Source organism: Cervus elaphus, chromosome 5, assembly GCF_910594005.1.
Source record: "Cervus elaphus chromosome 5, mCerEla1.1, whole genome shotgun sequence".
Taxonomy (NCBI): domain Eukaryota; kingdom Metazoa; phylum Chordata; class Mammalia; order Artiodactyla; family Cervidae; genus Cervus; species Cervus elaphus.
In genome coordinates, this window is record NC_057819.1 from 9,930,448 (window position 1) to 9,952,215 (window position 21,768).

At 50.0% G+C, this 21,768-nt stretch overlaps 1 protein-coding gene across 2 annotated transcripts; it reads right to left on the bottom strand.

Annotated features, from left to right (window-relative positions):
* Positions 1-6,064: 6,064 nt before the first annotated feature.
* Positions 6,065-21,324, bottom strand: MLEC (malectin). Of its 2 annotated transcripts, XM_043901602.1 has the most exons (5): positions 20,940-21,315; positions 14,563-14,741; positions 13,338-13,514; positions 13,163-13,220; positions 6,065-11,696 (listed from the first exon to the last, which is right to left on the bottom strand). In XM_043901602.1, exons 1-5 carry the CDS (start codon positions 21,145-21,147, stop codon positions 11,467-11,469), a joined length of 852 nt encoding a protein of 283 aa, XP_043757537.1. In that variant the 5' UTR covers positions 21,148-21,315; the 3' UTR covers positions 6,065-11,466. The 2 variants fall into 2 exon arrangements, with proteins under 2 accessions (XP_043757537.1, XP_043757538.1); XM_043901603.1 differs by lacking the exons at positions 13,163-13,220; positions 13,338-13,514 and having other exon boundaries at positions 11,460-11,696; positions 20,940-21,324.
* Between the last annotated feature and the right edge of the window lie 444 nt (positions 21,325-21,768).

A 21,768-nucleotide genomic window follows, 5' to 3' on the forward strand; every position in this document is an offset into this window, starting at 1 on the left:
TTGAACTGTGGTGTTGGAGAAGACTCTTGAGAGTCCCTTGGACAGCAAAGAGATCCAACCAGTCCATCCTAAAGGAGATCCGTCCTGAATATTCTTTGGAAAGACTGATGTTGAAGCTGAAACTCCAATACTATGGCCACCTGACGGGAAGAACTGACTCATTTGAAAAGACCCTGATGCTGGTAAAGACTGAAGGCGGGAGGAGAAGGGGACAACAGAGGATGAGATGGCTGGATGGCATCACTGACTGAATGGACATGAGTTTGAGTAAACTCCAGGAGTTGGTGATGGACAGGGAGGCCTGGCGTGCTGCAATTCATGGGGTCGCAGAGTCGGACACAACTGAGCGACTGAACTGAACTGAGCTATGCCTGTTGTTCAGTGGCTAAGTCCTGTCTCTCTGAGACCCCATGGACTGCAGCACTCCAGGCTTTCCTGTCCTTCACTGCCTCCTGGAGCTTGCTCAAACTCACATCCATTGAGTTGGTGATGCCATCCAACCATCTCATCCTCTGTCGCCCCCTTCCCCTGCCCTCAATCTTTCAGACCCAGCCTCAGGGTCTTTTCCAGGGAGTCCACTCTTCGCATCAGGTGGCCAAAGTATTCAAGCTTCAGATTCAGTCTTTCCAACAAATATTCAGGTTTGATTTCCTTTAGGATTGGCTGGTTTCCTCTCCTTGCTAAGGGATTCTCAAGAGTCTGCTCCAGAGGCACAATTGGAAAGCACCAGGTGCTCAGTAATGACTGACTGACAATGAATGAATGAGTGAAGGAAGGCTTGCACAGCACGGTGCTGCGGAAGAGCTCCCACTCTGCTGGGGAAGCCTGAGGTACCTAATCCACTGCATGGCCCTTCCTCTTGACCAGCCTAGTGTGGACGAACTAGAAGACAAAGCAGACTGCTAACTGTGGCAGCAGAGGTGCTAGCAGAGTACACAGGAGAGGTCTGGGGGTGGGAGAGAGGCTTCAGGGGTGATGTCTGCACTGAAAATTGGAAATTCACTGCTATGTCAACTGCAGGTGAGTGGGACGGGGAAGATGCTGCTCCCTTACACCGCAAGTGGCTCCTTCACTCGAGTCAGGATCCGCTCTCTTCTGTGTTGGGAGGCCCCCGGCCTGAGTGCTGCAAAATGTGTCTGCAAGGCTGATGTCACCTGTTAGGCTCAGGCCAAAGTGAAACTCTACCCATCTCTCTACAAGTCTCTCTGACTCTCTTTTGAGCCTTAGCCTCAAAAGACTGGATTTATGCAGGACTTGCTGAGTCCTCTCACCTGATATGAGGGGTTTGGGAGCGGCTGATAAGCCTCATCTGGTTTCTGGATAAAATCCAAACCTGACTCCACCTCAGTTGCCCAGCAGGGTGAAACAGTATGTGGTCAAGTTCCTATCAAAACACTGTCCTGTCTTGGAGAGATTACCCCCCTCCTCCGCCCCGGGTGGGACTTCTCAAACTGTTCAGGAAATTTTAAGATGTGTACAGAAAATTAAGTTCTTTCCCTTTGCAAACAATTCTTTTTAAACTACTCAGCGGTAAGTAACTACTGAAGAATTTCCAGAACTGTTAATATGCTACTTGATTGTGAATCACTAAGATGGTGATGGGTGGGGCGGGGGTGAGCATACAGCCATTTCCCACAGTCACTTGCTCCATGAATCTTTGTTCTCGGAGCACCAGAACTCGAGCTACCTGGAGCCCGGCTTTTCTCTTTTTAGGGATGATGACAAGCGTGTTGACCCCTTTACTTGCAATTCCACATCCAGGAATTTAGCCGATATGTATTCACAAAGATGCCGGACCATTCTAACACTGAAAAGTTAACAGTAAGTTGCATCTATTCATATCATACAGCTGTTAAAAAGAATGAGATCCATCTCCATGTACTAGTATGGAGAAACCTCAAAGATAGATTAAGTTTGTGGGGGGAGGTGGACAAGGCATATAATCCCATTCACTTAAAATTTAAAAGTACATGAATATTTGTATGTGACTGCAATGGAAGGGGTTTGGATATAAAGTATTAAGTGAGGTTCCCATTGGGGAGCAGAGTATTAGAAGGGACTGAAGGGGGATATATTCTCTTTCAACACTCTTGAGCTGCTTCTATGCTATTTTCTTTTTTTCTATGCTGTTTTATCACAAGAAGCACATGATCATGGGCTGCTTGTTTACTTTGAAATAAATAAATAACTTTGGATCTGTGTCTTGGAGGTAGAGTCTAAGTCAAAGTAGCCTTATTATCTCTTAAAAACTTGAAAGCTACCTCAGACTGGATCCCTTTTTTCTGTTCAAAAAGAAATTTAAATAAATACTGCCATATATGGGAGTTGAGGCCTGTACTCTCTCTGATCACTATCTGTAAACTATGGTTAAAAACATTATGTCTTTAGGAGAATAGCAAGCACACCAAAAAGAAAGAAAAAATATCTGTGATTATTCCTTTTTAAAAAGGAGTTGGAAAAATCAGGGCTGTAAACTCCAATCTGCCTCTCCTCACCAAATCTTCCTTAGCTGTATCAAAAGGCTCTTAAATAAAAAGTGTTTTTTGAAAAGTACGTCTTCTCATTCCCTGTTTGGTGGAAAAAGGAAAATATAGATTTACTGCATTAAAGAACAGCCCCCGTGTCTGCCTGGGCCAGAACATGGGAAGACAGGAGTGGGGAGGCTGGCCTCCCTTTCATTCCAACTCGGTTCCTCTTCAGGTCCCTCTCCTTCAGCTGGTTAGTTTCTTCTCTGAGAGGTGTGACAGTGGCTATTTTCCAGGACAGTCTCAGAGTTGCCAGGCAGTCGGCCTCAAATCAGGCCAGGCAGGTGGGGCCCAGAGCTGGTGCAGCCAAGGTAAGCAGGACATCAGAGGGCTTTTTTCTGCTGAGACAGGGAAGTCCAGTCCTTCCTGCTGCCTCCCTGAGGTGACATCCATTGAATCGGAGGCTTATGGCTGGGACTGCAGGCGGGCCTTGTGGTCTGGGAGCTAGTAATTTCCCTAGTACCCAAGTCACTTCTCTCCCTGGCTGAGGGCTTTTTTTTTTTTTTTTTAAGCATTCATTTGTTACTTTTATCCCACCTGCTTCCAAAACAGATTCGTCCTATATTCCAAAGTCATACAGCACAAGACTGGTGGGTGGACATTCGTGTAGTCTTTCTTGAGGGCAGACATTTCAACATTTTAAGTGCATATACTGATTTTGGTTTTTGTTTTGGCTATACCATATGGCACACAGGATCTTAGTTTCCCAACCAGGGATCGAACCTGCAGTGCCTGCAGTGGAACCAAGGAGTCTTAACCGTATACTGTTTGCATATACTGTTTTCAGTAATTCCTTAATGGAATTCTAAAGGCACATTTGCACATGTGCAAAATAAATACATATGTAAATATGTGTATGCATGTGTGCTCAGTCACTTCAGTCGTGTCTGACTCCATGGACTGTATACGTACATATAAATATATATAAATACATATAAAATGGAAGATATACACCAAACATAATTTATATCATCCTCTAGGGATTAAAGAGGTAGGGCTAAGACAGATGAATCTTTTTCACATCCTGTACCCCACATAAAATTTTTAAATGTACTTTTGCACTTTGTATCACTAAGCCTTAAAAGGTTACTTTTCTTTTTCAGAGAAAGAATATAATAAACCTCCGTGTAACCAACACCCAGCTTCCTCAGTTATCTACCCTCAAAAGGTTCCTTCTTAAAAATAGTACATCATGTTTCATGTCCCTGGACATATCCTGGTTTACAGTCTATGGGAACTTGAATACTGTATAAAATCTCAATTATGTGGAACTGGTTCATAGTGCTTTTCAAGTCTACTATATCCTTCTACTTCTCTGTATATTCATTCTATTAATTTTTGAGAGTTTGATATTGAAACATCAACTAAAAATCTTAATCTACTTAAAAAGATAATTGTAATATATAGAACTGTATGTAACCTTGTTCTGTATTTCCAAGTTTCCTATAAATGTTTTATCATACTTTCATAATTTAAAAAAGAAAAAAAAATTTTAATTAAAACTCCATCTCAAAAAAAAAAAAGTAATACATCATGATGTTAAAAGAACACAGGGTAGGTCACATATGCCCTCTGAGCCTTTGTTTTCTTATTTACACGTCAGGCCAGTGACTGGTCTTTCTTGGGGTTGAGAGGAGATGAAAACAGCAATGAAAAGCACTCTGCTGGTGCCAGGGAGAGTGTCTCATGAACAGTCGCTATGGCAATACATTTCAGTGCCCACTTTCTCCACGAGCCCTCTGCTGAAGGCAGGCACCCTGGGCAGGGAGAAGTCATGGAGCTGGATGGGAGAGTACAGTGCAATGACTGAAAAAACAGTCAAGTCAGCACAGAGAGGAGACGCGCCGGGGACCAATGTTTAAGGAAGCAACAGATGGGAGGTCAAGTAGAAGCCATGAGAAAACCCAGGAGAGGGCTTCCCTGGTAATCCAGTGGTATAAGACTCCGCACTTCCAAGGCAGGGGGCTCAGGTTCACACCCTGGTCAGGGAACTAAGATCCCACATACCACATGGCCAAAAAAAAAAACAAAAAACCTCAGGAGAAGGAGTCTTAAGGCCCAAGCCAAAAAACAAGTGGGTTTGTTTTTCACTAATATAAGTGGTTAACAACAAACAAAACCGAGAGTCTTGGGCCAAATAACCGCGGTGAGGTAGCTACCATTTCCGGTTGCTAGAGAGCAGAGGCCCGCCTGATCCAGACCTCCATGCTTCGCTTCAGTTCTGCCTTGACCTCTTACCAGTGCTATGGCAACAGGCATTCCAGTAAATGTTGGAAAAACTCTTTCTTTCTTCCTCTATGGGGGCAGTGGAGGGGCGTGGGGTACTAAGTATGGAGAAAGGTCCGACACATCGGCTCCAGCCAACCGGGAGCCTGATTTCCTCAGCGAGATTAAGATCTGGACCCAAGAGTGGTTTAACCCAACCCCCGGCACTTGGCCCAAGACCTTCTGTCAGACAATTTCCCTCCCTGTGAGTCCCTAGAGTAGGGCTTCTTCAGGTCTCTTCCCCGTTTGGCAGCTCACACGAAGCTACTTGAAATAGTAACAGCCAAGTCTAAATTAGTCAAGAACTCTAGTTATGGGTGGGCTCAAGCTAAGAATGAGGCTCTGTGGGCCTCCTGGCTTATTTGAGCCCTGAGAACAGACTCCATCAACAGTGGTTTCATTCTTGGAGCTGAGCGCTGAATTCTGCCCTTCAAGGGATAACTGAGGGGAGGCAGGCCACGCTCTCCCTCCCTCTCCCCAAACCAGCAGCCTTGGTTCCTGCTTGGAGAAACACAGAACGTGGCGTCGGGGGAGGGTATGGAAGGCCAGAGAGTCATGGTCAAGAGCGAGAGTCCTGGTGTAAAACCTCAGGACTGCCTTTTGCTGGCTTTGTGACCTTCGGCAAGTCACTTCACTTCTTAAAGGTGTTAAAGACTAAACAGATTAACGTCTGTGGAAGTGCTGGGTCTTCTGCCAGGCCTATTTCAAAAGCTCAGTCAAAGCTATCTGTAATGATTATTCCTATAGCCTTAGCAAGATCATGGGCTTTGCAGCCGGACAGACTGGGTTTGAATCCTGGCTTGACCATTTACTGACTAGCCTGGGGTAAATTTCTGAAGTTTTTTGAGCTTCGTGTTCCTGAGCTTGTCGACACTGACAGCACACCAGAAGAGGAGAAAGCAGAGAAAACCGTCTCACAGCCGAGTCTGTCCACGGGTTACTGTGGAAGCTGCGGGGAAAACCGGGGGTGGGGGAGGCAGCAACAGGTTCAGTGTGTCTTGGAAGTAAGAGTCCTGGCCTGGTGTTCCAGTGAAAGTGGAAACAAAACAAAATAACTGTTTATTTTCCCTTGAGTGAGCTGCTGCCAGTTGAAAAGGCCCAGCGGCATTTTACAAAACCATTTTACAAAACTTCATTCCCTTAGCCAAACATCCTGGTGAAGAGAAAAGAAAGCTCCCTGACACATCACGGGAGAACCCTTTGCAGCCAAGAGAACCCCTGGGTCTCCACCTCACTTCTTTGCGATCAAGTTCAAACTCAATCCCAACACTGAGTGTCACTGCAAATTGTTTATTAAAACACAAAGCAATGGACAGTGAAAAACATCCTGATTTTTTTTTTTTCCACTTTTTGGTGGGAGTTGGGTGGGGGCATGGGAGGGGTAGGGACAGATGGAGACAGCCCGGAAAGAAAGACAGCTCTGTGCTCGCCGGCAGCTTTCCCGGGCCAGCCAGGTTCAAAGCTCCTGTCACACCCTGCTGTGTTGCTGTAAATGCGTGTTGTGGCTACAGACAGAGCAGGTTTGGCCTCCACAGGGAGAGGATGGGCTTCTAGAACAGGAGCTACGGGGGCTACCATGAACCGGACACTGTGGCTCCAGCACTTGGTACAGAATCGACCGACCAAGAGGGGCAGGCTGGTGTCCTGACAAGCCCAGCTTAGGCGGGTGACAGTTGAAGAGGCTGCCCTGAGCTCTGAAGGGACAGCTGGTCCAAGTGTGGAAGAGCTTGGGGGAAGGAAAATCCTCAGAGAGGACTGATCCAGGGTCCAATTTCTTTTCATTCCCCGGATCACAACGCACCAGGGAAGACAGGAGTCAAGGGTGTCTCACCCCCGGGTCTGTCCTCCCGCCTCACCCTGCCAACTCCCCTCTCCCACCTGGCAACTCAGCCCTCCTTTCCTGACAGTTGTCCTTTGAAAGGACGGAAGGCGCACTTCAGATTGTTGTTGTTTTTCCTCATACTGACATGAAGGCCCAAAGCTCAAAATAGAGACGGAATGGAGTCCTGCTTTTCCTGGTGCTGTGTGCCCCCGTCTCACAAGACTGCCTGGATGCAAGAGGTGCCAAGGGCCTCTCTGCCAGCTCCAGCAGGCACCACTGTTTCCCTGGCTGCCAGCACCATCCTGGCTCCTCGTTTTTATACTCCTGGGGGGGGGGGGGGGGCAGGAGCGGGGAACCCATCCCAGGAGATCCATCTTGCTCTTTCCCTGCCAACCCATCCAGGCCCCAAATTGCTTGCCCTTATCCAAATGGTCTGGCAGCTGAAAGCCAGCTAGCCAAAGGCTGCTAGGCAAGGACATACCAGATTGGCAGTAAGCCACCCATGTAACAGAGAAGAAACCACCCTGGCCTGGCAGTGGACCCACTGGTGCCAACCTAGTCTTGTAACAAAACGAGGAAATCTAGCTCTCTTGCCCCAGGAGAGGTCTAAATACAGAAGGAGCCCTAGCTCAGACTGAAAGGGAGAAACGACTCAGATCTCTCTGAAGCTTGAACGTTAAGGCTTCTTTGCAATTTTCTTAGAGCTCTTTCATCCCTAATTGTCTCTTCCCATAGAAGAGGAGCAGATTGCTTCTCTGGTTTCTGAATGGATCCCGGGTGTCTCTGGTTCTACTTCTGCACCATCCCTAGGCTCCTTCCCCCAGGGTCACAGCAGAAGGAGGCCCTAAGCTTACCCTCCCTCCTCACCTTGTTTTTGTGACACAGGAGTATCTCTTATTAGTCTCTCATTCTGGAAAGCTCACCTGCTCTTCTAAGTCTTTTTGGAGAGGCGTGGAGGACAGCATTACATGTTGCCACTTGATGCCATTAAGGCTCCCCGAGGCAAGAAGACACTTGGACTAGGTCAGAGCCGGCCAGCAAAGGGGAAGAGAGGGAAGGGACGGGGAGGCAGCCCCATGGTGGGAACAGTGAGACCCCCTGCCCAGACCTGAATCTCGTGGGAACACCCATCCTGGCTCAGAGCAGGAGAGGAAAAGGCACTGTGCTGACCGGGCGGGTCCTTCCCCGACCCCCAGGGAGGGTGGAGAACCTGCTGATTCTCCCCCTGGGCTTCCCAAGGTGAGCCCATTTCTAGGGAAAGGAGCGTAAGTGCTAGGAAAGGGAAAATACTGCTGCTGCTTTCCGAAGTTCAAGTCAGATCCCAGAAGCCACAGCCAGGCCTTCCCAGGAGAGGGCAGAAGCAGGATGTGAAGGGCGAGAAATTCCTTAAAACAGAAGCTTCTCCAAAAAGAAAAGAAGTCACAACGCGATTCTAAAACTGGATTAAACAGTCTCCAGGCACAGAAAGGGGGCGGTTAACTTAACTCTAACTTTACCCCATCTCTTCAAAGCCTAAGTGACTTCTAATATGATTCTCCAACTTCCGGCCAGTATCTCTTAGGTAAATGGTGGGAACAGGAAAACAAGATCACTCTCTCCAAGTGACAGGTGGGCCTGCAGGCCCTGTGGTCCTAACACCACTGAAACAAAGAGAACCATCTTTCAAGTCACCAGAACGCAAGGTAAACATTGAGCAGCTTCTTCTCGATCATACAGGTTTTTCTGTTGTTTTTTTCCCCCAGAACAACATATCTGGTTTAGGGTACGTGGGTCCTGCAGATTTGTTTCCTGGCATGATGTTCCCATCAGCGTTGAGTGAAGCCCCCTAAAAGTCTGACTGGAGGCCAGCTGGTCCCTGACCCCCATCAGGGCGACACGGCAGACTCAGCCCACCTCCCACGGACATCTGTGCCCGGTCCAAGTGGAAACTGGGCCTGAGCCACACGTCTGGCACCAGGAGTTTCATCTCACTTAGCGTCTGCTCTTGGCTTTGGCCACCTGGGCTGAGGAGGATCTCAGAAGCTCGGACAGAATGTGGATCCCGTAGAGAGGAGTCGAGGCCTCTCCTTTCCCACCCCCTAATGGGCCTGACTTCTCACCTCCCCAACCCCAGCCAGCAACTCCCCTACAGCGCAGACTCTCAGCCCTAGCACCAGCTCAAGACACAGACGCGGGGACAAACAGTGCAAAGAGCAAAGGATAAACAACAGAGAAATTCTTGACACACACAATACAAAAAATAGAAATAAACAGTACCCCATTCCCACCCCTTTAACCTAAACTTCATGTACCTATAACATCTTGAAGGAGCAAAAAAAAAAAAAAACCCAAAAAAAAGCTTTCAAGTTCAGCATTCCAAGCCAACCGTGAGCAGCCCTGGGCGGCTCTGAGAGCTGGGTGGGCTTGGCTACAGGGGACTTGACCCCAGCCCCCGCCATACTTCTTCCTGTTTCCTCGCTTCCCCTTTAGCTTTTATGAGCCACAGAAAGCTGTTCCTTCCTTTCAGACACGACCAAAGAGGAAAGCGCCCATCCCTGCCCCTGAGCGCAGGGAAAGGGTGGGCTGGGAAACAGAGGCAGAAGCAAGGCTGCTTGGCTTACAGTACCGTGAGGAAATGGCCCCAGGAGTCGGGGTTTCCTTCTGAGACTCTGAGTCACTGGAGGAAAGGGTTGAGGTGAGGAGGCGGGGAGCCGTCCTTCCTCAGAGAGACCCAGCAAACGAATGGACAAGGCAAGATGGCGGCCGCAAGCCCTCCCGCATCCTGTTTACCCCGTGGGCAGTGGCCTCAGGAGAGCGGCGATGGGACGGGAATCCAAGCCACTGTCAGAAGCCCGAGTGACCATCAGGACACCCACTGCCCCAGGCAGGTAGTCCCCAGGACAGAGGCTTCAGGACGTACCCCTGAAACGCGGGCGGCTTTGTGAAGCACTCCAAGTGCGCCTCTGGTTACAGCTTCAGGCCGCAGCCACTAGGCTGCCTAACTCTGTGACCGAGGACAGACGTCTAAGTCACAGCTGAAATGAAGGGCTCTGACTCTCTCGAAGGACTAAAAGGCAGACCTGGAGTAACTTCGGTCAGAAGCAAAAATCCAGGACGGGAGCCCAGGGGCTACTTCCTTTGTCCCAAAACGAGCAGCTCAAATATGCAGAGCTCTTGGAAACCAGAAATGAAAGGGCAAACTCAAAATTCAACAGGTTCTAAAGATGGACCTGGCCTGATAGTCTCTGCTGTTCCAGCCCCAGCAGCGGCTCGTCCTGCGGCTCTCCATCCACAAAACTCCTTGTAGCTTGGCTGGGTCCCAGCTCACTGCTCCCCTAACGGGGAAGAGGATGACGAGGATCAGAAAAGAGGACAACAGAGGAGCCTTACTTCCCGCAGAAAATTTTCGCAGGGAATTCAAGACAGACATATCCGGGGCTTCCAGGACTACGGCTGCCTGGTAATCTTCCTGCCCCATCACACCAAGAACTTGGCAGCGACCTGGACAGGGAAATGAAAGGTCCTAAGGGCACACTCTTAAGGTCAGTGAGAGGCGTCACTGGGCCAGATACAATCAGTCTAGCTCCTTGGGGCAGCTCTAGCCTTAAACCAAAACTGGCTGAACCGTGACGTAGGACAACAAGGGAATCAATGAACGTCAGATACTAGATACTCTCAACAGTGGTCAGTCACTTAGTAGGGCTCAGGTCTCTGAGGTTGCTCTTAAGTTATGCTAACGTAAGCCTTTTCCAATCCAAAGACCAGAAGAGACTTTTAAGGTCAAGTGTTCTGTGGCTGCAGGCTGGAAAGCCTCTGTGTCCCCTGGCAGCAAGCCCCTACAAAGGGGCCAGTAAAAGAGCTGCTCGGTCAGGTCCTCCTGGCTGCTGGCTCAGAGATCCAGGGAGGGAGGTACCAGTAAGGTGAGGTGGTGGAGGAGAAGACATTCAAGCAGAGGGAACTCCAGATCCCCAATGTCTCCTTCCCTTCTTGGCAATAACTTAGCAGGATGGTTGAGAGCGAGCGAGAAGAGATTTACAAATGAGCCAGGTTCAGAAAAAAAAGAGAGAGAGAGAGGAAACCAAGTCCCCAACAGGCACTGAAATCAAAATGATCTGCTGTGGTAAGAAGTCAGAGGCAACTCGAGGACCTGATAGAAACGAATCGTCTTGGATACCAGACAGTCCTCTAACTGGCACGTGTCAGGGAGACAAGCAATGACAAAGCTCAAACACTTAAGGTGGAACCGTCACTGGGCTAAAACCAGACAGGCTTCCGTGTAAGGAAGTATCGACTTTTCTCCTTTTGAATCCCCCTTCAGTTTTTGTCTTATCATACAAATTATACACCTTCACACACACACACACACACACACACACACACACACACACACCACACCCACTTGGAATCCCAGGAAGCCTGAAAACTTCCCTGGACATCACTTCAGAACATACCCAACTCCCAGCACTGGTCTTCTGGAGTAAGAAGATCGTATTTCCCTGCTGTTAATTTCTAACCTAAAAAAAGGAACCAGGTCGGCTCTGAGTTCAGAGTCCCTTCCACTGGACGAAGACCCTTGGCCAGGTGGGATCCAGTTTACCCTATGTACCCTAGAGAGGAAAGAGATAGCTGGGGGGCTGCCCCAGGGAGAGGACGAGGACTAGAGCAGGTCTGGGACCAGGTGGTGGATGAGGGCTGCTCTCTAGTCACTCTGCCTCTTTTCATCTCCTTTAATTTCGGGTGCGTATGTGTGTATATGTGTGTGTGTATGTTTTCTCATTTGTTTTTGTTAATCACTGTAAAAAATACAGAAACCCAAACCAACACGTTCGGTTTCTTTCCCACACCCCTCCACCTGTTCAGGATGGTGATCAGTTCTCACAACCGGCAGAGGCAGAAGAGGGTTGGAATGAAGACTCCGAAGGCCACGAGGATGGGAAACATGAGGCTGCTGTTGTCCGACGCATAGGGGTTGGGCGTGCGGGGGCCCGACTGCACTCGGTTCTTATTGGTCTGTCTCTTGAGATTAGACCCTTCATCATATTCTTCTTCCTCCTCCTCCTCTTCTTTCTTTTCCAGTCCTGGATGAGGCTGCAGCTTTGGTACATCTGACACGAGAACAAGAACACCTTTTAAGTAAGACTCACGGCATTTAAATGAGGCCCTTAAGGGAAGTAAATGAGCCACAAGAAAGAGACCCTATGACCTAAAGCAGGATCCACAGGAAGGAGCAGCCACAGTTCCCAGCCTGGAGAAGAGCAGATTGCTGCAAACACGGGTCTTTCTGAGATTTAACTAAAATGGAGTAGAAGCCTTGCACCCTGAGAGACTCCCTGTCTCCCTTTCCTATTCTACTTCTTCAGAACCTGGAGAGAACCAGACTGGACAAGGACAGTGACCCAACACCCCAAGCTTAACCTTTCAAATCTTCCCTTCTCCCTCCTCCAACCCCACATTCCCTTCTGATGCACAAAGCAACCGAGGAAAAGCTGATCCACGGAGTTCTGGGTTCTCCGCACACCGTCCCCCTCTGTTCACTGTCCCCTCCCAAGGGATTCTGGTTACCCATCAGTCTGGGAGTAAGACATCCTCTGGGATGTATGTGCCTCCAGATGAGGTAGGGAAAGGCATGGAGGTGGGATGGGGGAGCAAAGTCACTGAGACAGACGCCTTCTCTGCAAAAACCAGCCTGGGAAAGCTGGCAGACAGGACCTTCAACCCTGAGAAAGAGATGGACTTTGGGGCTGGATCCCAGGAACAAGGAGACATTAATAAGTGAACCTCTGCTCAGGGCAGCCCAGCAACACTGTGCTCAGAGCACACCAAACACTCAGGGCCCTTCCTCTGCCTTCTTCTTCTTTCTACCTACCCGCCCCGCCCCTCATTCATAGATGTCAAAGAAACAGAACAAGGGTGAGGTTTAGGCAATTCCAAATGACTACAAGGGTCAGGGCACACCCAGTCTGATTTACAGAGCAATTAAAAGGATTTTTGTCTAAAACCAATTCACTGATTAAATGGTGACAGGAAGATCTGAACACAGACCCTGCTGCAAAGCTTAGGGCTAGCACGGTGCTTGCTACACTTCAGCTAGGGCCACCTGACTCCAGGTTTCTCATGTTATGGCTTTAAGTGTTAGTGTTTTCAAAACAGTGATCAGCTAAATCACCCCCTAGCGGTTGATCCTATCCTTCAGCCCACGTCAAAGAGCAGATCAGAGGAGCTTCCCGGATGGCTCAGTGTAGAGAATCTACCTGCCGATGCAGGAGACATGGGTTTGATCCCTGGTCCGGGAAGATCCCACATGCTGGGGAACAACTAAGCCGCTGTGCCACAACTACTGAGCCTGTCCCCTAGAGCCCAGGAGCCCACCTGGGCCACAACTGCTGAAGCCTGAGTACCTGAGACTGTGCTCCATAAAAGAGAAGCCACCACAATGAGAAGCCTGCATACCACAACTAGAGAGGAGCCTCTGCTCGCCACAACTAGAGAAAAGCCCGCACCGCAATGAAGAGCCAGCACAGCCAAAAATAAATAATTTTTTTTAAAAAAGCAGACCAGAAACACAACTTACCATCCACTGTCCCAGCCATGATGTAGAGTGCACAGACTTTGGGGTTGTCATAGTATCCCTAAAGTAAGGGAAACAGCCGTCACCCCCACACAGCAGCAAACAGCGCCCCCCTGCCCCTGGCACCCATCCTTTTCAACTTATCCTCGGCTGCAAAGGGGCAGAGGAGGAGTGTTACCTTGACAAACTCGATGTAGAGTTTGCCTGTGAAGGTGGACACCTCGCCCTGGACGCTCAGCTTCCCCTTCCGGATGCTCATCGGGATGATCTCATCGTGGGCGGTACTGTGCCCTACGCGATCAAAGATATCTAGGTCCTTCACCACCACGTGGCCGTTCAATCGCACATCGAACACCTGCCAAGACAGACAAGGAGACGGTGTCAAAACCACCTGCTTCAGACTTCCCTGGGGGTCCAGTGGTTAAGGCTCTGCGCTTCTAACGTATGGGTTGCAGGTTCGATCCCTGGTAGGGCAAGTTTTCCATGCCACTAGACACAGCCAAAACAAACAAACAAAAAACCCTCTGCTTCACACTCCTTCAGCAGTTGGGACATGAGGCACCTGCCTGGGCTTCAGGTTCAAAAATAACTGAAGGAATGACAGGCAGGGCTGGGTAGACTTCAGGGTGGCTAGAGACCTTTACCTGAGTCAAACCAAAGGCACATTCCTTCACTGTCAAGGTTGCTAACTGGGAACAAAGAGTGCAAACAAAAAATTCAAGGTGAAAAGAAGGAAAGTCAGAAGAAGGGACAGGAAAATATCGGCGAAAAACAAGAAGGTGCGGACAACCAAGAAGGGAGAGGTTATGACCAGGAGGACCTTAAGAAGATTAGTTAATTGCTAAGATCTAGGATTCTGGCATTGCCTTCTGTCAGTTCAGTTCAGCTCAGTTCAGTCGCTCAGTCGTGTCTGACTCTTTGCAACCCCGTGGACTGTAGCACACCAGGCTTCCCTGTCCATCACCAACTCCCAGAGCTTGCTCAAACTCATGTCCATCACGTCGGTGATGCCATCCAACCATCCCATCCTCTTTCGTCCCCTTCTCCTCTGGCCTTCAATCTTTCCCAGCATCAGGTTCTTTCTGTCACAAGTACCTTCTGTCACCCCAAGGCAAATGCAGCCTCGTAGTCACGGGACATAGCTGGGCAAGAGGAATCCAGCTTTGGGAGTTCCCTGGCGGCCTAGTGGTTAGGATTCCAGGCTTTCACTGTGGTGGCCTGGGGTTCAGTCCTTGGTCGGGGAACTGAGATCCCACAAGCTGCGTGGCGTGACCTTAAAAAAGAAATCCCAGCTTCTTCTCAGACCTCAACTGTTCCTCCCTCCTAAGCACCTCCATTCTCTGGGAGCTTTCTGCCAGAGTGGCGAGGTTCTACTGGTCAAGTGGGGGCCTGAGCCGCCTCACCTTCTGCTGGGATTGCGCAAAGTAGACCTCGGCAAACTTGAGCACCAGCACGTAGTCCCCCTCCTCCTTGATGGGCACCTCGTAGCCGAAGCTCTCCTCGTTGTACCGCTCCGTCTGGTACAGGATCTGGTCTTCCGGGTTGGAACGCAGGATTGGCAGCTTCATGCCATAGTCAGAGGCTGGGGACAAGAGACACGAGAGAAACCACATCAGAGGTCAAACACAAAAGAAGAGCAGGAGACCCCAGAATGGCCGGGGCGTCTCCCCGGGCAAAGCTAATAACCCTCCCCCGCTGCACCTGGCTCCAAAGAGACCAGCCACGAAGGCAGGAGTCGGGCAGCTGTTACCAAGGAAGAATAAAATGAAAGAAACCAACACAGCAATCACCCCAACAAGCTCCCATCACCCTCACAGCAAAACTTTCAAACATTCGTGAAATTGACTTCTCCCCAGCCATATCCAAAGTGATGGGAAGGGAACAAGTCTAACTCACTACTATAGCAAAGCACTGCCCTACAGCTGCGAGGCCTCAGAGAAACCTCGTAAGAGCAGGGGGATGGCCAGGAACACTGCAAGATGATTAAGTTCAAAGAATTTTTTTTTCCCTCATTTGGAAGAGCTCAGTCTAAGTGAAAAAAACAGGATATCTGTTAGGAAAGTCATTCTTCATTGTCTTTACCGCAAATAAGAAACCAGCTTTCATTGCTTTTTACAACGTTTTCATTCAAAAAGTTCCAGGGCTGGTCAAAAGCAACAAGGTTGTTAAAAAAAGGATTTGATGCTCTCTAATTTCCTCTGGGTCTAACACCTTACTTCCCACACTCACAGAACTCAACCTCACCCAAGGTCTTGAACACTCCCCCCAACAAAATGAAAGAAGAAACAAGATTCCTGCTGTATCCCCAGCACCTAACATCGTCCTGGGCACATTCGTCAGCATGCTCAGCGTGATCCACTGAAGAAACAAATGGCAACAAAGGAGGTGCCCGCAGCGTAGTAAAGTCACACGCTCCTCTCCACGGGGCCAGAGCCATCCTAGCAGGGGTCCACGGTCCCACCGCATCTCTGGCCTCAGATGCCCAGGTCCAGGAGCCACCTTCCCCATTTCAGACAGATGAGGAATGCGTCCATGTGTGTGCTCAGTCACTCAGTCGTGTCTGACTCTGCGACCCCACGGACTCTAGCCCGCCAGGCTCCTCTGTCCAGGTAAGAATACTGGAGTGGGTTGCCATTTCCTCCTCCAGAGGATCTTTCCAACCCAGGGATTGAACCTGCTTCTCCTCCATTAGCAGGCTGATTCTTTACCACTGAGCCACCTTTCCCATTTCAAACAGATGAGGAAGAAGGCAGAGTAAAATAAGTTCTTACTTGTGGGTGGGCATCAGAAGAGCCAAAGTCCTCTACTGCCCTCAGGCTGCCCCCAGTCTTACAGGGAGAGGACTCTGTGTATGTTTTTCTTTCTCCCACACAACAAACTAAACCTGGGCCCTTCCTCAAATATGATTCCACACTCAGGGCCCAGAGGTGAATAGCTATGCCTTCCAGAGCTCTATCCATCTACTTTCCAAACCACAGACTTGGCAGTGATTTTGGTACCGGGCCTAGTCTCTCCTCCACCTGGGAGGAGGAGTCTTGGAGCTAAGGTGTCAAGTCCACCTTCCAATTTCACAGGGTGACTCTGCAGACATCTAGTACCTGGATCCCCAGGGCAGTGTTTGAGAGGGCCACCCTGGCAGCTTTATCTTCCAAGACTCCAAGAGACAGGATCTTTTATCTCCACCGGAGGTAAAAGAGTAACTAGAAGATCCAGTGGCTAAGGTCAAGCCTTCCAGAAAAATAAACAGAACTGTTAACAGTTCCTGTAAGTGAACAGAAGCCAGATCAGATGGACTGATGAGACAATGAACAGGAAACTCATTGCACTTTTGTCTCCGGACATTTTTTTCTTCCTATTTCTCCTCGAAAAATCAAAGGGGCGGTGGGCGGGGCGGGGGTGGTGGTGGTACTGAGTAGCTCTACAAAGGATGTGCTGCCAACTGCCCCAGATCCATCCCCCAGGCTCAGACCACAAACCTATGAAGACTAAAAGATTGCCGATCCTCTTCCAACTGAGTTCTAAGAATCTCCCTCGTTCACGAGGACCGTGATCCTTACAAATTTGGAATGGTCACCCGATTTGCTTTTCGGAGACACAGAAGATGTCACGCATGTTTGGAGAACCTGTTCCCCCTCACGGCACGGAAAAAGTGAGGAACTGACGGTAGCGTAATCTGTGGCAGGCTCAGTCTCACAGCTAAGAAAACGCAGCCGTGTGATCAACAATCTTGGAATTATCTTTTAAGCTTTCCAAGTGGCTTTCCCATGAAATTTGCCACATGCAAAGCTGAATTTGCCCTAGTCTCAAGATAGACAATAGCAACTTCCCCTCCGAGCCTTTATGCCTTCATGGCTCCCTTAGCAGTGAAGTGGACACAAGGAGCATACAATGGCAGCTGGAATTAAAATTTCAAGTTAGCCTGACTGAGGTCAGACAGTTAACCAAAGATAAAAGGGGGCCAGAGGGGCCACACTCTGTCCACAGCTTCTTAGCTCTAGACAATGGAGTCACCAGGCTACTTTAAAAACTCAGTCCAGGTTTGAGGGGAAGATGGGCCTGGATTTGAATTCTGGCTCTGCCACCTACTATGTGATATAGAACATGCTGTTGTCTCTAGGTGTTTTTTCATCTGGAAAACAGGGTATCATCTACCTAAATTTTCCGCCAGTGAACTGCTCCTAGGAGGGCCTGCAAATGAAACTGGCCTCTTATGTAGCAGTATATGAAAGTATTAGTCATTCAGTTGTGTCTGACTCTTTGTGACCCCATAGACTGTAGACCGCCAGGTTCCTCTGTCCATGGGATTCTCCAGGCAAGAATGCTGGAGTGGGTTGCCTTCTTTTCTCCAGGGGATCTTCCCAACCCAGGTCTCTGCACTGCAGGCAGATTCTTTACCATCTGAGCCATCAGGGAAGCAGTATAGGAAGAGAATTTTAAACAAATCCCTTGGCCTTAAGCAAATCAGAAGTAGCAGTGTCTCTCTCACATTATCTTTCAAGCTCTTATCTCCCCAAAGCCAAATCCTTCCCCAGCCAAAAGGAAAGAGTATTCTTTGTTGTTCTTTAGCTGCTCAGTCCTGTGTGAATCTTTTGCAACCCTGTGGAATGTAGCCCACCAGGCTCCTCTGTCCATGGGATCTCCCAGGCAAGAATACTGGAGTGGGTTGCCATTTCCTTCTCCAGGGAATCTTCCTGACCCAGTAATCGAACCTGCATCTCCTGCATTAGCAGGCAGATTCCTTACCACTGCCACCAGAGAAGCCTCTGCAGGGTCTTCCTTAGGTCTAGAGAATTAGTAATCCAATAGGCTCAGGCCCCTGGCCAGCTTTTCCCCTCCAAAGCCATGTTCTGCTCCACTTGTAATTCCTTGTAAAAGATCTTTGAGCAAAGAAAAAGACAGACACTTGAACCTACTCTGGACAGGAGAATTTTCAGACTCATGTCACTGATTCCTAAAGCATGACAAGTTTTATGAAGAAGGAAAACAAGGTTCAGAGAGGGAATGCAAATTCATCAAAGCCATACAATTAACTAGCGGGCACCTTTCTATGAAGAAGAAATAGCCTTTTTCCTAAAATCGAGCCAACCTCTATGCCCTCAGGCCAAATAACCAAGTCTTTTCCATCAGAGTCAAGAGGAACCCACAGAGAGCAAGTTATGAAGAACCTGGGATGCAGAGCACGCCAGAATCCCACACAGAGAGCGCTTCTGAATCACTCTCCATAGTGGTACCTCTGTCTGCTGAAGCACACAGGTTGAAAAAAGCCTTTCCCAGGCTGTCAGCATCTTCTATGAGCACTAGCTATCCTCAAGGCAGAAATGAAACTCAATACACAATGTGAAGTGCCTTTGAAAGCAAAAGCCACTAGGTGCCTTGGGCCACTCACAGTTCCCAGAATGCCAAACTACAAAGACACTATAGAGAGACAGCAAGTTCAAAAGCAGGCCAGACTCTTATCTGGATTAACTTGGCAACAAATACCTGAATTCATTAAACACGAAAATGGACTTTCCTCGGGTAAAGAAATAAAGACATTCAGCTCCGACGGAAATTAGTGTAAACAGCAGCAGGTGGGGGCGGTGGGGGGGGGGGCAGGGGCGAGGGTCTCCAAACACTTGGCACACCCTCATCCAAACAGAGCCAGTCAAGGGCAGGCAGAGGCGGCAGCTGCACTTCCCTTCGTGGTACTGACTCCCCTGCACAGAAAGAATCTAAAGAGCTGCCTTCTGAGAAAGACTAATCACTTCTCCCCAGACCTACAGCCAGCAAAATGCTGCCCTCAGGAGCCCTCCAAGTGCAAGGGTGCAACTGGCTGGCCCAAGCTACATCAACCTACAGGCTGACAACCACCCTCCACTCTCCTCCAACCCTTAACACTGCTGCAATTCATACCCAAGTGGACTAGACTATCAGCGTGGAGCAGGGAACCTCCATTTAGAGTGCCAGGGTTCCTGTCAGGATTCCAGAACAAGTGAGCTTTGGTAATATGGTAAGTCGCACACTTTTACCTGCTACAATAAACTCTTCCAAAGGCACTGCAACTATGATCCAGTAACCTAAGGACAGACAGCCTGGCTGACTGCTGATAAGGCTCAAAAAAAAAAAAAAAAACCAAACCCACTCGCACCAGCAAATGAAAACCAGGATTTCTGAATAAGGGAAGTAAAGTAGCTGGGGCCTAAACCTGTATGGTCTTAGCTCCCTCCTCTGCACTAGGGACCAAAGAGAATAAGGTCACCTATGAAAAGCCTGGTATTTGTTAATTGAAAAGGAACCATCTGTACATGGCCTCACCACAGCTATCTCTAGAGGCGAAGTCCACAAACGGTCTATAATTTCCTCAAGGGCTCCTTCCGCCCTGCCCACACCCATGAAGAAAGAGGAAGGGTCCAGGCTGAAGATAACAACCACCTCCTGCTATTAAGTCTGCCTTTGGCTGCTGTGACGGCTGCTGTAGACCAGGGCCCTGACTCAGCTGAACCCAGGCTACGGAGACCTACATGCCAGGGCTAAATAAATTCCAGAGCTAAAGTGAAGACAAACGTGGAGCTTTGGAAAACTGCTCTGTGCCCCAACACCCCCACGTCTATGGAAGCAATAAACTGCCCCCCATACAACAAATTCCAGGGAGGCCAGGGCAATTAACTTGGTTGGAAGAACCAAGTTAAACCTTTTAGGAAAGGCAAGAGCCAAATCTGGGCATCGCGGCAAAAAGAGTGAGAAAGTCTGTTTCCTACTTTTCTGGAGATGGCCTGTTGCCAAGCTGGCAGCCTCTGAACCCAGCCTACAGCATAAATCTCCTTCCAACACATGAAGCGGGGAACTTCCTTCTTAAACCTGTTTTCCAATCCCAGGAACAGAAGAAACAAAGTCTAGATTTTCCGAAAAGTGGTCTGTAGACGACCTACATCAGAAGCCCCAGGGCTGCAGAAACCTGGGTTTCATCTACATGTCTAGAATTTGCATTTTTAAGCAGCTCCCCCAGCAATTCTTACACTGAGAACTGTGCAGCTCTCTCAAAACTACTGTTGCTCAGTTAAGCCAAAAGCAATTTTCCCATAAGCTGGAATCACACCTCTCAGGACCACTGAGGGGTAGGCTCTCCGCACAGGTAGGCAGAATATTCAGACCTTACACGGATGACCCAGCTGACACACCACCAGCCCCACGTGCATGCAGTAGGTTTGGCGACATAACCACCCTCCGGGAAGGGCCTTAAAGCTTCTACTTTTAAGCACACATATGCCCCGCTCCAAAAGGGGGGCGGGCGGGGGAGGAGGCTACCATCAAACTTTCCTGGCCCATCCTCTTCGAAGATTCCTTTCCATTCTGGCTAAGAATCAAGCTCCGCTCCTGCAGAGAGGGTAAAGAGAGCGGCCGATTTCTGGGGCGGCAGAAATCTACTCGAAACTGACTGGAGAGCAGAACCACCAGGCCAGGAACAGCGAAAAACCGAAAAACCCGTGAAGCCTCGAGGTGGCAATAGGCCGCCCCCGACTTTACTTTCCCAGTGTGATTGGAGGTGAGGGGTTAAGAAAAAACAAGATGCGAGGTCCAAATACAACTTCTCGCCAACTCTCTGCCTCGATGGCTCTTGGTTGCTTCGAGCCAGTGCCAGTCTCTAGGCTCTGACCGGGCCCCCGAGGAAACTGTAGAGAGAAACTTCGCTCCAGAGACGTGGCCCTGAGGTCGAGGAAGGGGTTCGGGGCCCGCAGCCCTTGGCGCGCTGCGCCCGTCACGGCAGGCCCGGAATCCCGCGGCTCGGCCGAGGGGCTCTCACCTCGGCCCACCCGGCCTTCCAAAGGGTCCTTGCGGAAGTGGATCCCGTGCACGTCCACATGCGCTTCCCCGCCCGCGTTGACGGCCCAAATCACGCTCTCGGGCAGCCCGGCCCCCGCCAAACGGACCACGCCGAGCGCCGGCAGCAGCAGCAGCAGCAGTCGCAGGAGCGCCACGGCGGCTCCCTCAACCGCCCGAGCGCCTAGCATGGCGGCCTTCGCAGCGGGGGCAGCCTCCGCCGAGTCTTGTTCTCAGCCGGCCGCCAGGCCGCCCCGGACTCAGAAAAACAGCGCCACGGGCCGCCGTGCCTCAGCCGCCGGGGACATGTCGCTCTCAGGCCCTCCTTCTCAGCCACGGGTGCCGCCTCCCACCTTAGGAACAACCTACCCCACCGCCCAGCCCCCGGCCACGACCCTGTAGCCAATCAGTGCCCGGTCCTCATTAATTACCCACCACCCCGCCGGGAGGCGCCCGCCCATTGGCTGCTAGGAGCGGGAGAGGGCGTGGCTACTCTCAGGCGCCGGCCCAACCATCAGGCCTGAGAGGGAGCGCGCGCAGAGGCTGGGAGTTCGGTTGAAGCGGCCGTTCAATGCGGAAGTGGTGGGGTGCAGCGCCCAGGCGGCCCCGGAATCCCGCAGCTGAATAGGAAATGTGGCCTAGGGGGGAAGGTTTAGGATAGGGCGCACTGACACGTCGCCAGCACTTCCGGTGCTCCAGATTTTGGGGGCCGAATAGGCTCTCGAGGGGGGCGTTACCGACTTTCCCGATCCCCGCTTTCTTTCTCAGGGAGAGGCATGAACATAAGCTCTAGTAGGAGAAGCAATGATCAC